The sequence below is a fragment of the Rousettus aegyptiacus genome, unplaced genomic scaffold, assembly GCF_014176215.1.
Source record: "Rousettus aegyptiacus isolate mRouAeg1 unplaced genomic scaffold, mRouAeg1.p scaffold_m13_p_2, whole genome shotgun sequence".
Taxonomy (NCBI): Eukaryota; Metazoa; Chordata; class Mammalia; order Chiroptera; family Pteropodidae; genus Rousettus; species Rousettus aegyptiacus.
Genome location: NW_023416295.1, coordinates 49,408,680 through 49,422,911, shown reverse-complemented (window position 1 = coordinate 49,422,911; position 14,232 = coordinate 49,408,680). Strand labels below are relative to the sequence as shown.

General features: G+C 35.4%; 1 protein-coding gene across 2 annotated transcripts in view; it reads right to left on the bottom strand.

Annotated features, from left to right (window-relative positions):
* The window catches only part of LRP2 (LDL receptor related protein 2), a 182,468-nt gene that overhangs the window by 90,159 nt on the left and 78,077 nt on the right, over positions 1–14,232 (bottom strand). For both annotated transcript variants that reach the window (XM_036236602.1, XM_036236603.1), the window contains 9 exons: positions 11,870–12,062; positions 10,074–10,199; positions 9,141–9,271; positions 6,439–6,576; positions 5,786–6,067; positions 4,511–4,753; positions 3,286–3,405; positions 3,064–3,180; positions 1,167–1,544 (listed from right to left, as the gene is read on the bottom strand). In XM_036236602.1, coding sequence (XP_036092495.1) covers positions 1,167–1,544; positions 3,064–3,180; positions 3,286–3,405; positions 4,511–4,753; positions 5,786–6,067; positions 6,439–6,576; positions 9,141–9,271; positions 10,074–10,199; positions 11,870–12,062 — 1,728 coding nt within the window. The remainder of the gene's footprint in view (positions 1–1,166; positions 1,545–3,063; positions 3,181–3,285; positions 3,406–4,510; positions 4,754–5,785; positions 6,068–6,438; positions 6,577–9,140; positions 9,272–10,073; positions 10,200–11,869; positions 12,063–14,232) is intronic.

Below are 14,232 nucleotides of genomic sequence, written 5' to 3'. Positions count from 1 at the left end.
GAATCAGAGAGAAGAAAGTCAGAAATCTTTGCTTCTTTGGTTCACTCTGTTGTAATATCTGTCATATAGTATCAAGCCAACTTCCATGTAATACCCAGGTAAAAGCTAACAGTAGCATTCACTTGAATGAACTCCACAGGCTCCTCAGTGTCTGTTCTGATTTACCTAAGGATTTATTATCCTTCACATCCACTAGACTTGGGCCACTTTCTTCACTACAACCCTCTAAAACTTCATTTACTGAAATTAGAGAAACTTGGGGAAAATACTGTTGACAAGAAACACAACTATAATTGATAAAACATGCAAAGAGACCTAAATTACTTCTCACTTGCTTCCTATTATTCTTCTACCTATACAAAAATGGAAGATAAGACTTTGACTTTCAGTAGCAAGGGCTGGAGTGTCTATGAAAATGAATAAATGGAAGGGAAAAAGGCGATTGGAACATTAGAGGGCATAGATCTACTAACATGCCATATTTCTTTATTTTCAGGACCAAACAGCAATGCTTGAAGCAGTTCATATGCAAATGCCCTCTATTTCCATGTGTATTCTAACTTATTTATATAATACGAAACATGCACTAGAAGAGGAAGTAAGTCAAAATGATTAGGACATTTTTGGCACAAACACAATGCATATAAAATCATAAGAATCTAAAATACTTTGCAATCATACCTGGCTGGGGTTCATCTGAGAGTGAGCATTGATTAAAGAGGAAAGAAAGAAAGGACAGTAATTAGGATTCCATGCCAATCAAAGAATTTTAATCACAGCAAACACAAATACCCAGACCTCATTTGTTTTTGTGGCAAGTTCTGATTGAAATTAGAAAATATCAAAGTTAGAAAAACTTATGAGCAAATTACCAACAGAACCAAATTTAATTTGACAATCTAATGGCCTTATTAATCTTATTTTTTTTAACGATGGTATTAAAAAAAAAAAAGTAAAAACACAGAACAAGGAGCAAAGAATTTAATGAGAAATATCCAGTGATGATTTATTTGAATCAGGATGGTTATCCCTACACAGATTTGAACTCGGAGAGGAACTGAAACCCCTTCCTCAAAAGCTACATGGTGTCTATGACAATGGTAATGCACAGCAGGCCAATGGTCAGAATGAATTTATGGCCAGTAACCTGTGGTCAGGAAACTTACTGCAAAGTGGGGACTCGTCTGTCCCATTGGGGCAGTCAGAGATGCCATCACATACTGCACTCAGATTCACACAGATGCTATAGCCAGGGCAGTGCCACTGCCAACTGGGGCAGTAAAAGGCCTGAGTAGGGCAGTCCTTCTCATCACTCATATCCCTGCAGTCATTGTCCCCATCACAGAGCCACTCTCTGTGGATGCAGTTTCCATTGTCACAAAGGAAATGAGATGGAGAGCAGGTCTTGAGCACACAGCCATTGTGCTCATCAGAACCATGGATGCAGTCTGGGTGCCCATCACACTCCCAGCTCCCTGGGATGCAGAGACCATCTGCTTGGCACTGAAATTCATCTGGGTGGCACATACCAGGAGGCCTGGTTTCTAAGAGAAAAGCATGGGGAAATGGGCTTGTGAATGCAATTTATAATCCCTTTTAAGTAATTCCTAGATTCAGAGAAAAGGATTTTGGATCAATTATAGGTTTATAATAATGACAATGACAAAATAAATATTAAATGATACACATAGAGTGTTCTCCAACATTGTTGTAAATAGAAATCTTTATATGTGTCTGATTAGTGGAACTGACAACAAAGAACAGGATGCACAACTCTTAAATAGAAGGTAAATCCAAGTCAAAAGAACATATTCTTTCCTGAATTTCTAATGTTCATTCAGTTACAGATTAAATAATAAAATGTATCTCCTCTTTATTAAAGAATCACCAGAGCACTTTGATAGAGCTTAAGTAGCTATGGTTACTTTGAATTCCATATGTTTAATATCATACATTTAAATGTTATAATTGTTCCTCAAATGAACCATATCCACCGAAAGTGGCACACACTAAATAAACAAAAAGTGACAGTAAGTCCTTAATTCTTTGGAAACTTTCCCCTAGTCATCAAGCAATCTTTAAGAAATAGATTAAAACTCTATTTCATAAGAGTAACCTCAAATTCTCTCCCATAGACATCGTAAGGCAACAGCAAGTCACTGGCAATTGGAGGTTTAACCTCAGATCATCACAGAGAAAGTCTATGCTTTCAATGTGAAATCAGTGATTAAGAATTTCTGGGTGTGGTACACATCTATAAAGTATGTAAGCACTTTGTTTAACTTTTCTTTTTATCCACAGATTTAAGCACTTCTTTTTAGAGAGGGGAGGAGAATTAATAGAAATATATTTTTATGGTCTAAAATATCATTATTCAAATAAATGACCCACTCATTGACGATTTTTTACAAGTCTAAAATCCATTTATATTCCACGAAGTCCTTCTTGAATCCTCTGACTAGAAGAAATTTCTTTTCTCTGAGACATTATCTGTACCATTTCTAAGGCCCTTGTAATTGTCCACCTTGCTTTAATCATCTCTTACTTTACTTTCTAAAATTTCTCTCACCAGACTCTAATGACAATGACCATTTACAATATCTTAGTAGATATTCAACAAATAACAACTGAAAGAATGAATTCATTAGAATCAACATCTTCATACTGCTCCATATTGTGATTTGACCTCCCTATTGAGATTTAAAAGAAACAATTAAAATACCCATATATATGCTAAGTATCAAAAATTTTAAACACTAATATGTAATATCTTAGGAAGAATTAATAGTGAAAACAAAAATATCTAAGAAATATTTAACCTACTTAAAAAACAATTTGAAAGTGTCCATCTATAAAACCACTTGACTTACAACTCATAAAACATTATTTGGTGATGCCTCATAACTTTATTATTCACTCAATATTGCATTCCTTTGATAGTACTTTGTAATTTTGGTTGCCTTCCCTCCAGTTTGTCTGAGTTAGAGAAATCTGTGGTAATATCAGTGCTGGTAAAATGAAGCAATTTTTTCACCTGAAACCTGCTGACTGCATGGTACTTACGACAATCCTTCTCATCAGAGTGGTCACTGCAGTCAAAAACGCCATCACAATGATACATGTTGCTAATACACTTATCCTCACTGGCACATTTGAATTGAGAAGCAGTGCAATTAATTACTGAGAATAAAAGAGGAAAACATTAGAAATGAGCTCAAGGAGAAAGACTAAACATTAAGATTTTTTTTCTAAGCATCATGAATAAAAATAAAGCAATCCACTTACCACAACCATTTTCATCAGATCCATCAACACAGTCCTGGTCCCCATCACAAACATAAAATGGGTCAATACACCGATGGTCAGTGCAATGAAACTGACTAGGTAGGCATGTCGCTGTAAAGTCTAATGTCAAACAAAAACAAAAACAAATAACAGTTTATCGCTTGTTCAATGTGTACCAGAGCCAAACTGAAAAACACTAAGGAGATAAATTAGTTATCTCAATTGTACGTGTGTTCAAAATTTCTTCAAATCAGCCACATCGCCAGAGTCAGCCAAGCAAGATCATTTCAAATTAGAACACTTTTTGGAAACAGGAATAAAAAGATCACAGTCAGAGTCTGAGATCATGATTATACCTTAAAAAACAGACCCCACTTAGAAAGTGTCATGGACTTGGACTGGATTATAACTCATGAGTATACTATTAAGCCCATGACTCTACACCGAAGCTAAGTAGTAGAGCCTAAACAGAGGGCATGATCGACATGACCCATAGGCCTAGTAGCAACAGTGTATAGACAGATCATGATAACTGGATTTAATCCAAAGTCTAAGCATAACAATTCTAAAAACCAAGGTCCTACTTTGCTGAGGAGATACAGTCTTAGAATCAGATGTGCTGGTTGCCCCAATCCACAAAATGAAGTTGTATTAAATATACTCATAGAATGTAAATGCTAGGAAGAGTCTTAAAGCTGATCTACTCCAGGAGGAAGGTGACTTTCCTAGTCTTGCAACCAAGACTAGAAATTAGTCAAGGGAACTTTGCTTCACCTTAAATTATTATGGCAGCCATGAAAACAAACAACAATCTAAGGGAAATTATAACTGGCAAGATGAAAAGCAGGTGGGTAAATTAATGAAAATTTAAGTGTTCTGTGCCTCTTTATTCAACCGTGTTTTTATCTGTATCAAATGAAAAGAAAAACCAATAGCCAAATGTGTGGATATGTTTATATGATTTAGGGAAAAAATTATTTTAAATATCTGAATAGGTGGTTGAGAGACAGTCCTCATTTTGCTTCCATAGAACTCAATTTGTAGGATTCTATGCTCCCATGTCTTTGCTCTTATAGCCTATTGATATGAGGACTGACAGAGAGAATAGAAGCAGCTAAGATACAAAGCAAATGTGTGACCCTTAGAGGAAAGCGCGCAAGGCCTACTGATTGTTCAGATCTGCTTATTAGGCTGACCAACCAAGAGAAATCAGTTCAAAACTTACTGCAGTGCTTTTCATCAGATCCATCCCCACAATCATTGTCCGTGTCACAGAGCCAGTTCCTTGAGATACACTGGTTGTTATCACAGGTAAAGAAAGATGCAGGGCAGGAAGTGGGTGTGTGGGTGGGGCAATTCAACTCATCACTGCCATCCACACAGTCATTGTGCTTGTCACAGCGCCAGTGTGCAGGGATGCACTCTCCTCCATGGGCACACGTGAATGCTGAAGGTGCACAGGAATTATCTACAACAGAAACAAACTGGCCATGAAGATTTGTTTTCACAGCCTTTTAAATGAGTTCTTACCTTATAAAGGCTCAGTTCCTCTGTTTAAGCAATTATCATATACCAGGCACTTTATTTCTTTCTTAATCCTCACAAGAATACTGTAAGGTACATATAAATATCTACATTTTACAAATGAGGAAACTGAGGCTTTGAGAGGTTTAGGAATCTGCCCAGGATTCAAGCTTTGGTTGGTGTGACTCTGAGGCCCAGCCTTTCCTTTTAAACTATACTTCCTCCAACGACGAATTCAAACTTGGTCTACAGAAACTTTGAAAATGTATCATTTAAAAATGCAAATTAATAAAATATTTGTGTAAAAATCAGCACTTTTAGAAAGAGTAAGATAATACACAAAAGGAAAAAAATAAGAACTTTCAGAAAAATGTACAAGTGTGTACTTTTATTTTCAAATCTGTTATTCTTTTTCTCCAAAAAGGTAGGTTATTTTTACTATTGATCCTATCTTGATAGAGATTTCTGAGATTTCAACTGTTCTCTTTTTTTTAATGGAATAATTTTGTCTTGGCAATACCATTTATTAAGCTCTAAAATTTATAGACTGGATTGCCATCAAAAGAAGAATATAAAGATTAACACCACTATTTCAACCCTAATTCATTTTATACCAAAGTGGGGAGAGAATATAGCCCATGAGATATTCAAAAGCTATTATTGCAAGTACTTATTCTGGGATACTACTCTCTCAGATACAAAAGATTATATCTACTTTATTGTGATTTAACTTTTTGAAGAGCTTGACAAGATGTAATGATTCTGCTTTGGTCCAAACAGTTAATGTCAAAAAGAAATTTTATTGAGGATAGTCCAAATCAATGCTAGGAATCATTTGTAACACTATCTATGAATATTTTCTTGCTTCCTCAAGAGCCTTTGGAGTATACATTAAAAATATAAAATTTTAGTACTTTATTTGTAAAGCCCACATCACTCTGTTCATGGAAGTAGCTCCATTGTATAAGCTACTTACTAAATGTGCCACATAGATGCTCATCACTGTTATCACGACAGTCATCAAATCCATCGCACTGGTAGTAACTGGGCACACATCTACCGTTGTTACAGGGGAAGGAAAAAGAGCCACATTGCTCCAATGGTGGTTCATGAGATGGGTCTTCTAGGCATGTCAAGTGATTCGAAGTCAGGCTCATTCCATAGGGGCAACCACACACCCGCTGGAAATTTGGCACTGGGAAGCAGAAGTGGCTGCAGTCGCCATTTGGATGGGTTGGTCGATTACAATAATTAGAACCTGAAAAAGCAATGACCTGAAATAGTGAGTTAATCACATTCCCTTCACAAGTGTGGTTTGCGAAGGAAAACAATTGGAAAAGAACATTTTTCAGAGCCCATACGAAAAAGTAACTTCCTCTTAGAAATCGATGTGCCAAATACGACATTCAATATAAATACAGAGAAGTGCCAAAATGTGTTTTTTCCAGCAACACTTTGAGAGTTAGCAGAGTTGAACCGAGATTTTTAAGTCTTACAACTATTAAACTGTCTGGGTGACAGGTATATAAAACTATCAGGAACTATTAAATAATAAGTATTAAAAGAGAAAAAGGAGCCTCCATATTAAATAAGTATATCCATATAAAAGAGCCTGGCAGTCTCACTCACCAGTCTGAATACTTTCATCATATGATTTCACATGCATTATATTACTGATGCCACTTCGGATAACTGTCATATCTCCACCATCTGTTTTCCTGACTCGAACGATAGCACCCAGTCTCCAGTCAGTAAAAAATACATAGTCTAAGAAGGAACATTGGAGATTAGTATTTTTGTCACCGTTCACTTGTAAATCACTTGAAAAAATGCAATAGTTTTGTAACGCTTCTCCCATAAATATCTGTAATATGTACCTGTAATCATTTTTCCATGACTTGTTACTGTATAGAAATGATTCTTAACGAGCCTATATATTTAATAATACTAGGGTTCATGTTCAGACAAGTGTGTATGGAGTATTGTGATGGAATTTAATAGCAATTAGGTTTAGACTTCAATGGGTAAAAATAAAATTTAAAAGCCTCAGTATTATTCTACTGAACATTAGATGGTAACTCATAAGACTGGGTTCTTATCCCAACTAAAGCACTAACCTGATGAGTGCTCTTGGGAATACATTGAAGGTGTGGGGGCTCATTTTTCTCGGAAAATTAAGGAAATAGACTAAATAGTGTCTCAGCTCCCTTCCAGGTCAAACATTCCATATCCCATGTCTTAATGAGAATATTTTTTAAAAATTTTACACTCAATTTTAATAAGAAGTTGTTGAGAAAGAAAAGTACAAATCTAGTCCAGATAGGGGCTTTTAGTATATGTTTGGAGGGTCAATAAAATCATCCACAGAAGGGTGTCTATACCTACAACCAAGAAGCTTAAAATAGTAAGATACAGGTAATATAAGATCCTAAACATTTTTAATCATGCTCACTTTCTACTAGCTACTGAAGCAGGGATGTAAACTTATATATTTCAACAGTTTCTAAAAGAAAGAGTTAAATCAAAGGGGATTTTCTCTTCAACAACAGCTTACTTAACTAAAACTTCCAACTAACTGGAAAATGACTAGGGTATCAAAAATTTTATCATTAGACCAATTTTCCTTATGTATGGTCTAATCAATGACTAATCAGTCACTGGACTCACTAAATATTATCTAGACTGACTGGCAATCTCAGTCCAACCACTCATGAAGATATCTTACTATATATAATTAAGTAGACAAGGAGTTCAATAAACTTTTTAGTCCTGTGTGGTGTGACAGTAAAGCAAATCTAGCCTTTGTTTTAAAGTTGCATAATTTCCATGGTGCTGCACAATAAAAGAAATTTCCATAAGAAATTCACAATGAAAGATAGTGTTGGAAGAAAGTATTATTATTATCATTATTATTGTTATGGGAATGTTGCGTTGTTCTCATTGGTATGAACTCAAATGTTTTTCATATTGATAAAACCAAAAGGTATTGAAACTGCTTTTTTATTCAATCTCAAAACATTCCATCAAAGAGCAGAGAAAATTTAACTTTCTTATAATGTTCCTATGTGACAACAAATAGTATGTGTCTGACATCATTAATAAAAAGGGAGTGAATGCATGAATATAACTGACTCATCAAAAATCTCATAAAAGCATTTTAAAAATATTTTTAAATACCATGCACTCCTCCACAGATAAACAGACAGAAGATGGAATATGCAGTATACTTACTAACTAGTCATTCCATGCCATATGTGTGTGAGAAAGTCTTTATAGTCAGTGTCTAGTTTTTTTAAAGCACTATGCTAATTATTCAGAGTAAGAAGTTTCTACCAGGGAAACAACCAGCATATGAGTAGGGCCTTTGGTGGATCACAAAATGGCACCCCTCTGGCTGGACTAATCATGATTTGTTTATCAGAACCTAGGTAGATTTTAGTCTCTCCTCACTCTCTTGGCCTGGCACTTGAAGCTATACAATAATTCACAGAAACCCTGTTTTAGAAACTAGACAGACCACCTGTTTCATGGTGTCATGCTATATTCGGATTCCCAGCAACTCAACTCACAGCAGCATGCCTGTACTCAAGAGGGGAGTTGAGAGAAGGAGATCCAATACATCAGTGTGATCAGTGTTGTTGTAGTTTCCCAGAATTCCATGCTCCAAGCAATTACTAGTAGCATTAACTTATTTGAAAGGGTTGATATAAAAAAAGCAACTACATCTTGCTATTTTTCATAAGCTATATCCTAACATTTCTGTATAATAAAGACGATGTCAGTTACCCAACATTGTGACTAAAAAGCTTCAAACATTCAGTGAATATACAGTTGACAAATATGTGTGAACAGTTTTTTCACAAGGATTCCAAAAACGTTCTTGCAAATATCAAAAACAAAATGCTATAACAGGTACTACAGTATTTATGCTAAAACAGTTATTGCTGTTTTATTCTTGAAAATGATGAAGGCAGTAACTTACTATTTCTTTGTATAATATTTGTAATAGAGTACCCGGCATGTTAAATTATATAATATGTGTAATCTACAAAGTGCTATACCCAGAAGTTATCAATATTATTATTTAAAAGTATCTAAAACAAAAAATATACTCTAAAAGTGAAATATTCAGTCAACAAACCAAATGTTTTATTCATACATAATAGAACTGTTTTAATTTTTATATTCTAAAATGAGATTTATCAGAATTGTGAAATTGCCAAATGAGAATGAGTCTACGGTAACAACTTGCAAAGTAAAAAAATAAAATAAAATAAAAAATAAAACAAAAAACAAAGAAAAGAACACACGTTTATTGCTTCAAAACATACCTTGAAAGATGGTAAGTCCAAATGGATGTGTCATCTGCTGTATATGGCCAAGAACTCTCCTATCTAAACCATCAAAGGTGCTGTGCTCAATTTTATCAAATAAGGCATCTACCCAGTATAATCGTAAAGCACTAAAATAATAAAATACATAGTTATTTGCTATCCAGAAACTAGCAAAGTATCCTTTACAAGAGGGATTCCAAAACAGTGTTCAGCTGACACATTTATTAAATAAAGTTTTTGAAATTTAAATTATATTCATTAAAAATATAATAGTTTTATGTCCCCCAGAAAGATATAATTACTTTCATAAGGTAATTTTCAATTAAATGCCCTAGAAAACTAGAAATGTTATCTTCAAGTTAGAAATTATTTTTTCTCCTTTTTAAATCAAGTTAAGAAAAGTATTGGTAGTTAATTCATGTTTAAAAGGTTAAATACATTTCTTCCTTTTTTTTTCTCCTATAAACAACTTTGACATTTCATGTCTGTAAGCTTATTTACCCTGTTATATTTTCCTAGATTCCTAAATAGATTAAATTTTTGAGGACAATATCTTATACTTCAAAAATTCTTCCAGAGTAAACATAGATAAATATATGTTTATTAATTGACACCAAAGATTTCCCAGCCTTCTAATGGGGCTTGGGTCTTGTCTCCTCCATATTGATCCTCCACAAGATCTTAACATTCTGCTTCCTCCAGAAATATCCTCTGAATATCTGTGAATGCTTTAGTTTTTGGCCCAGCAAAAGCCAGCTAACTGTGTTTGTGTTTTTTTATGTTCTTATATCATTCTACATCCTTCTCCCATCACCAGTCAGTGAATAAAAATTCCTGAGGACAAGTAGTACCAGTTTCCTCACTCCACCATATATCCACATATTGTCTCATTCACGTTCTTCTCAGTAATTTGGGATGATTCCTACTTACCCCCAATCAATGGCCAACCCATTGGGCCATCCAAGAGTAGTATTTACTATAGGCAAAAGGTTAGATCCATCACCCCATGCTCTCATAATTTTAGCAGGACGGAACCAATCAGTGAAAAATATATATCTAGAAAAAGAGGTAATAAAGAAAAGATGTTAACACTGGGACAAACTACATGACTTAGAGAGATTTATTTAGTACAAACAGATTGCTGCAAATAATTCCACTTTATCTATATACTACTGGGCTTACATAGAGGAGAAAAAAATCTGCTTATTAAACATACTCAGTGTACAACTGCTCTAATTCTTAATTAAAAGTTCAATTTTCAACATATAACCAAAATCACAAACACAAATGGCATTAAAATGGACATCCAGAGCGGAGAACTCCTGTGTAGACCTAGGACTCAAAACTATTGCCACCAAGTAAACTCTTTAAAAAGACACAATTTAGGTTACATTTTAAATACTCCATGTTGTTCAAATAAAACAGATTTTAATCTCTCTTTCTCTCTAGAATAAATATCCAAGATCCATTAGATCTCTCTTCAGACATCTTCCACATGGAACTGATTAATTTGCACAAAAGCACTTCATATCTGATCCATCCAAAATGAATGAACTCTTAAACAATATCTTATCAAGGTATCCTTTTTTATTCTGAGGAGTGGCAAAATAATAAGTCAGGGTGACCAAAAAAAAAAAAACTTTTCTCTTTTATATGAGTCTTAGGACTAAATTTAGTCTTTTCCAAAACATAACTTCCTAAAATATGACTTCATATTATTTTAAATGAAGGACTCATCAAAAAAGCAATTTAATGGCTTTTCAAAATGTCAAGGATTTAGTGTAACATAAATCTATTAGAAAATCAACTGTTTAGGGCAATAAAATTTATCGATATCAGTTTTAAAATGTTTCTTATATTTATTTCACAAGGAGAAAATTAAAATATAAAATCAACACTCTAGAGACAGCATACAGAGTTGTCAGACACACAAGCTTTCTAGTCAAACAGACCTGGACTTGACTAATTAATTGTTGCTTAAAAGTTGTGAGTCCTCAGGCAAGTTGCTTTCTCTCTGAGCCTCAGATCCATTATCTCTAAGACAGATATTATACCTACTTACTTCACAAACTAGCTTTGAGTTAGACAAGATTACACATGTAAAGTGCTTACTATGCGTCCTCCTGAATCAGGCTTAAGTAAATTAGTCATCTTTTATTTTCCCCCATTCAAATGCAACTACCTAGCTCAGACTTGTTCTAAACAAACATATTAGCTATTAAACATACTTAAAGGTAAGAACCTAAACAGAAGAATGTGAACTGTTCCGTCTTTTCTTGTCTAACACCACCAATCATGGAAGGTTAAATGTGAAACTTTATGGTCTGAAAGAGTTTTTATTCTCAAAACTACTAAATGAGTAAGCAAGTTTTACTAACCTTTCTATCAATACATTAAAGCCGGGAAAGAATTTGAGCCTTTCCTGATAATGTTGCTACATATTCATTCCTTCCCTAATGAATCTGTATCAGCTTGTTTGATCCTTTGCAATTGCGGGGAAAAAAATACAGTTCAGTGAAGACTGGGAAAGCCGAAACTGAGAAAATTTTTTGCAGGAGGTAAAGTGATTACATAAGCTTATGCTAAAGGGATAAAATTTAAGATGATTTCAATTCATATATTCAGTCTCATATTTGCTGAACTTGCCAAATCCCTATGGCATCACTTTTCAATAACTTTAAAAGATATACAGTTTCAAGCTCTCAGGAAAGCAAGAACGCACTTACCCAGCAATAGGATGAACTACGATTGATCGTGGGTTATTTAAATTCTGGACTATTTCACGTCTCGATTTATCAGCTAGCCTCATGACACTGACACTCCTGTAAGAAATGTCTGTCCAATAGAGATTCTTTGAAATCCAGTCAAAAGTCAAACTTTCAACACTTTCCACTCTGTTAGCTGTGAGAATTTCTCTTTCTGTAAGTTAAAATATGGACATAGTTTAAACTCAGCGTATTTTTGTAAAATACATATTTTTCTACTTCTGCATATTTAAATTTGTGTCAGAGTTAAAGCATATTTCAGTAACATGTGAAAATTTTTTTAAATTGTAAACTGCTGTGCAACAACACAAGATAAACTTAGAATCATCCCCAAAAGTTTAAATCTCAAAGAATAGATGTGATTCTGATAAACAGAATGAGGAATGGTATGGCTGGATTTACTCCCTTGTTCAATCTCCCAGCAAAAAAATTTCTCATTGCAGAACATCTGAAGACGAGATACCTGAGTTCACATACTCACAAACACCACCCACAGACAGCTCTGATAAACTGACACTACCAGGTACGACTGGGGGATATCTCTGAGGTATGACAGCCCAACCCTCTCATCAACAGTCTTTCATAGCCACAAAGTTGCCAAGTTTGGAAAAGACTAGTAAAGATACCAGAAACGAAATCAGAACTGGGTACAGAAGAAAAAAAGACCACTTTCCTCTTTGTAAAATTGTGTGCCTTTCCTCCTCTTTTTCCTTTTCTCACCAAAGGAAATTTGAATTAGAGTAAACAATCATACCTCTTTCTTTTGAAGTAGGAAAAACAATCCTTGTGCTTTCTCCATTCATCTATTCAGAAAATTATAAAAAGAAATTCTTCTATGTGCTAGCCACCTCTAGATACTTAGAAAATATAATATTGCTAATAGTATCAATAATAATCACTTATACTGAGCACTTTCTTTGAGCCAGGAACTGGCCCAGATACTTTACATGGATTCATCCATCCTGATAACAGCTCAGCCAAGAGGGTATGATTAGTAACCTTCTTTTACAGATGAGAAAACTGAGTCATAGAGAAGTGAAGTATCTTGAAAGAACTGGGGACACCACCTTTAAGGTATTTATAATGAAGAGGGAGAGAGAGGAGGCGACAATTACTCTGAGAGGCAAAAATTAAAGGGTAGTGGGTGGTGTGATGCACAGGATGTGTGCACAGGATGGTATGAGAGCATGGACCCCGAATGGAGCATGTGGTAAGGTGGAAGTGTGAAGAGGTTTCCCAACTGGAGGCTACAGGGAAGCGAAGACTGGAAAGTGAAAGAGAGATTGAGAATTCCGCATGTTCCAGAGCATGGCTGGAGGTTAATGAGTTAATGATAAAGGCTAAAAGAGAGGGATATTTCTGGGAAGAACGGGGGAATGGGATAGGTGGATCGGTCATGCTTTTCCCTTGAGATACGAAGACTGTGAGAAATGGGATAAAAGTGTCCATATACACATACTGTTTTTGAGGAGGCTGTGCAATGACCAGGTGAGATACTCAAAAGGCAGTTGGCACTAGAAGTGTGAACCTCAGAGAGCTTGAATGGAGATTTTTATCATCAGGTGCAAAAAAAACCATCCCTGACCTTTCCCTCATTCCCCAGGTTAAGAGGAAAAACATTCAGTAGATGTCCTATGATAAGCCTACCAGTAGTAATTTAAAATTGCTACGTATGTAGATGGCTGTGGGTCCAAGGCCTGGCTTGTCCCAGGTCTGGCTGTGATCCAGGCTCGCAGCTAAAAATAGGACCCGAGATTTAGAATGTTACATTAGTGTAGTAGGGTGCCTGTGCATAAAATATGTAAAAATAATTCAGCTTATTGTATCACGCATGTGTGGCTGAATGCCACTCCTGTACTCCGATATGTGTGGAGCTATGCAGTCCCCTGGGGAGCAGAAGGGGAGCAGCAGCAGAAGCCCACTCCCCACAATAGACTCACTTCCTGCAACAGAAGTGCTCTCCCCACAATAAAGTTAGTGCCTGCCATTTCATTCTCATGTCAGCCTTTTGTGCGTTCTTATGCCTCACCACCTTCCCTTCTCAATCACTTCAGTGCTGACAATGGCAGTCAAAGTCCTGGAAGGTGCAAAATTAGGCATAAGAAGACGCAGAATAAGAGGACCAATGTTGAACACTAGGGATCCCAGTTATAGACAGGCAAAGAACAAAACAGCTCTAAGAATCACTAGAAAGAATGGCCAAGAAGTAGAAGGAAATCCAGGAGTGTCTTGTCATGGAAGAAAGTATTTTAAGAAGATGACCAAAGTACCAAAGATAAGGACTAAAAGTTTATAACAAAGAGACTGGAAGTAACCAGAATGTG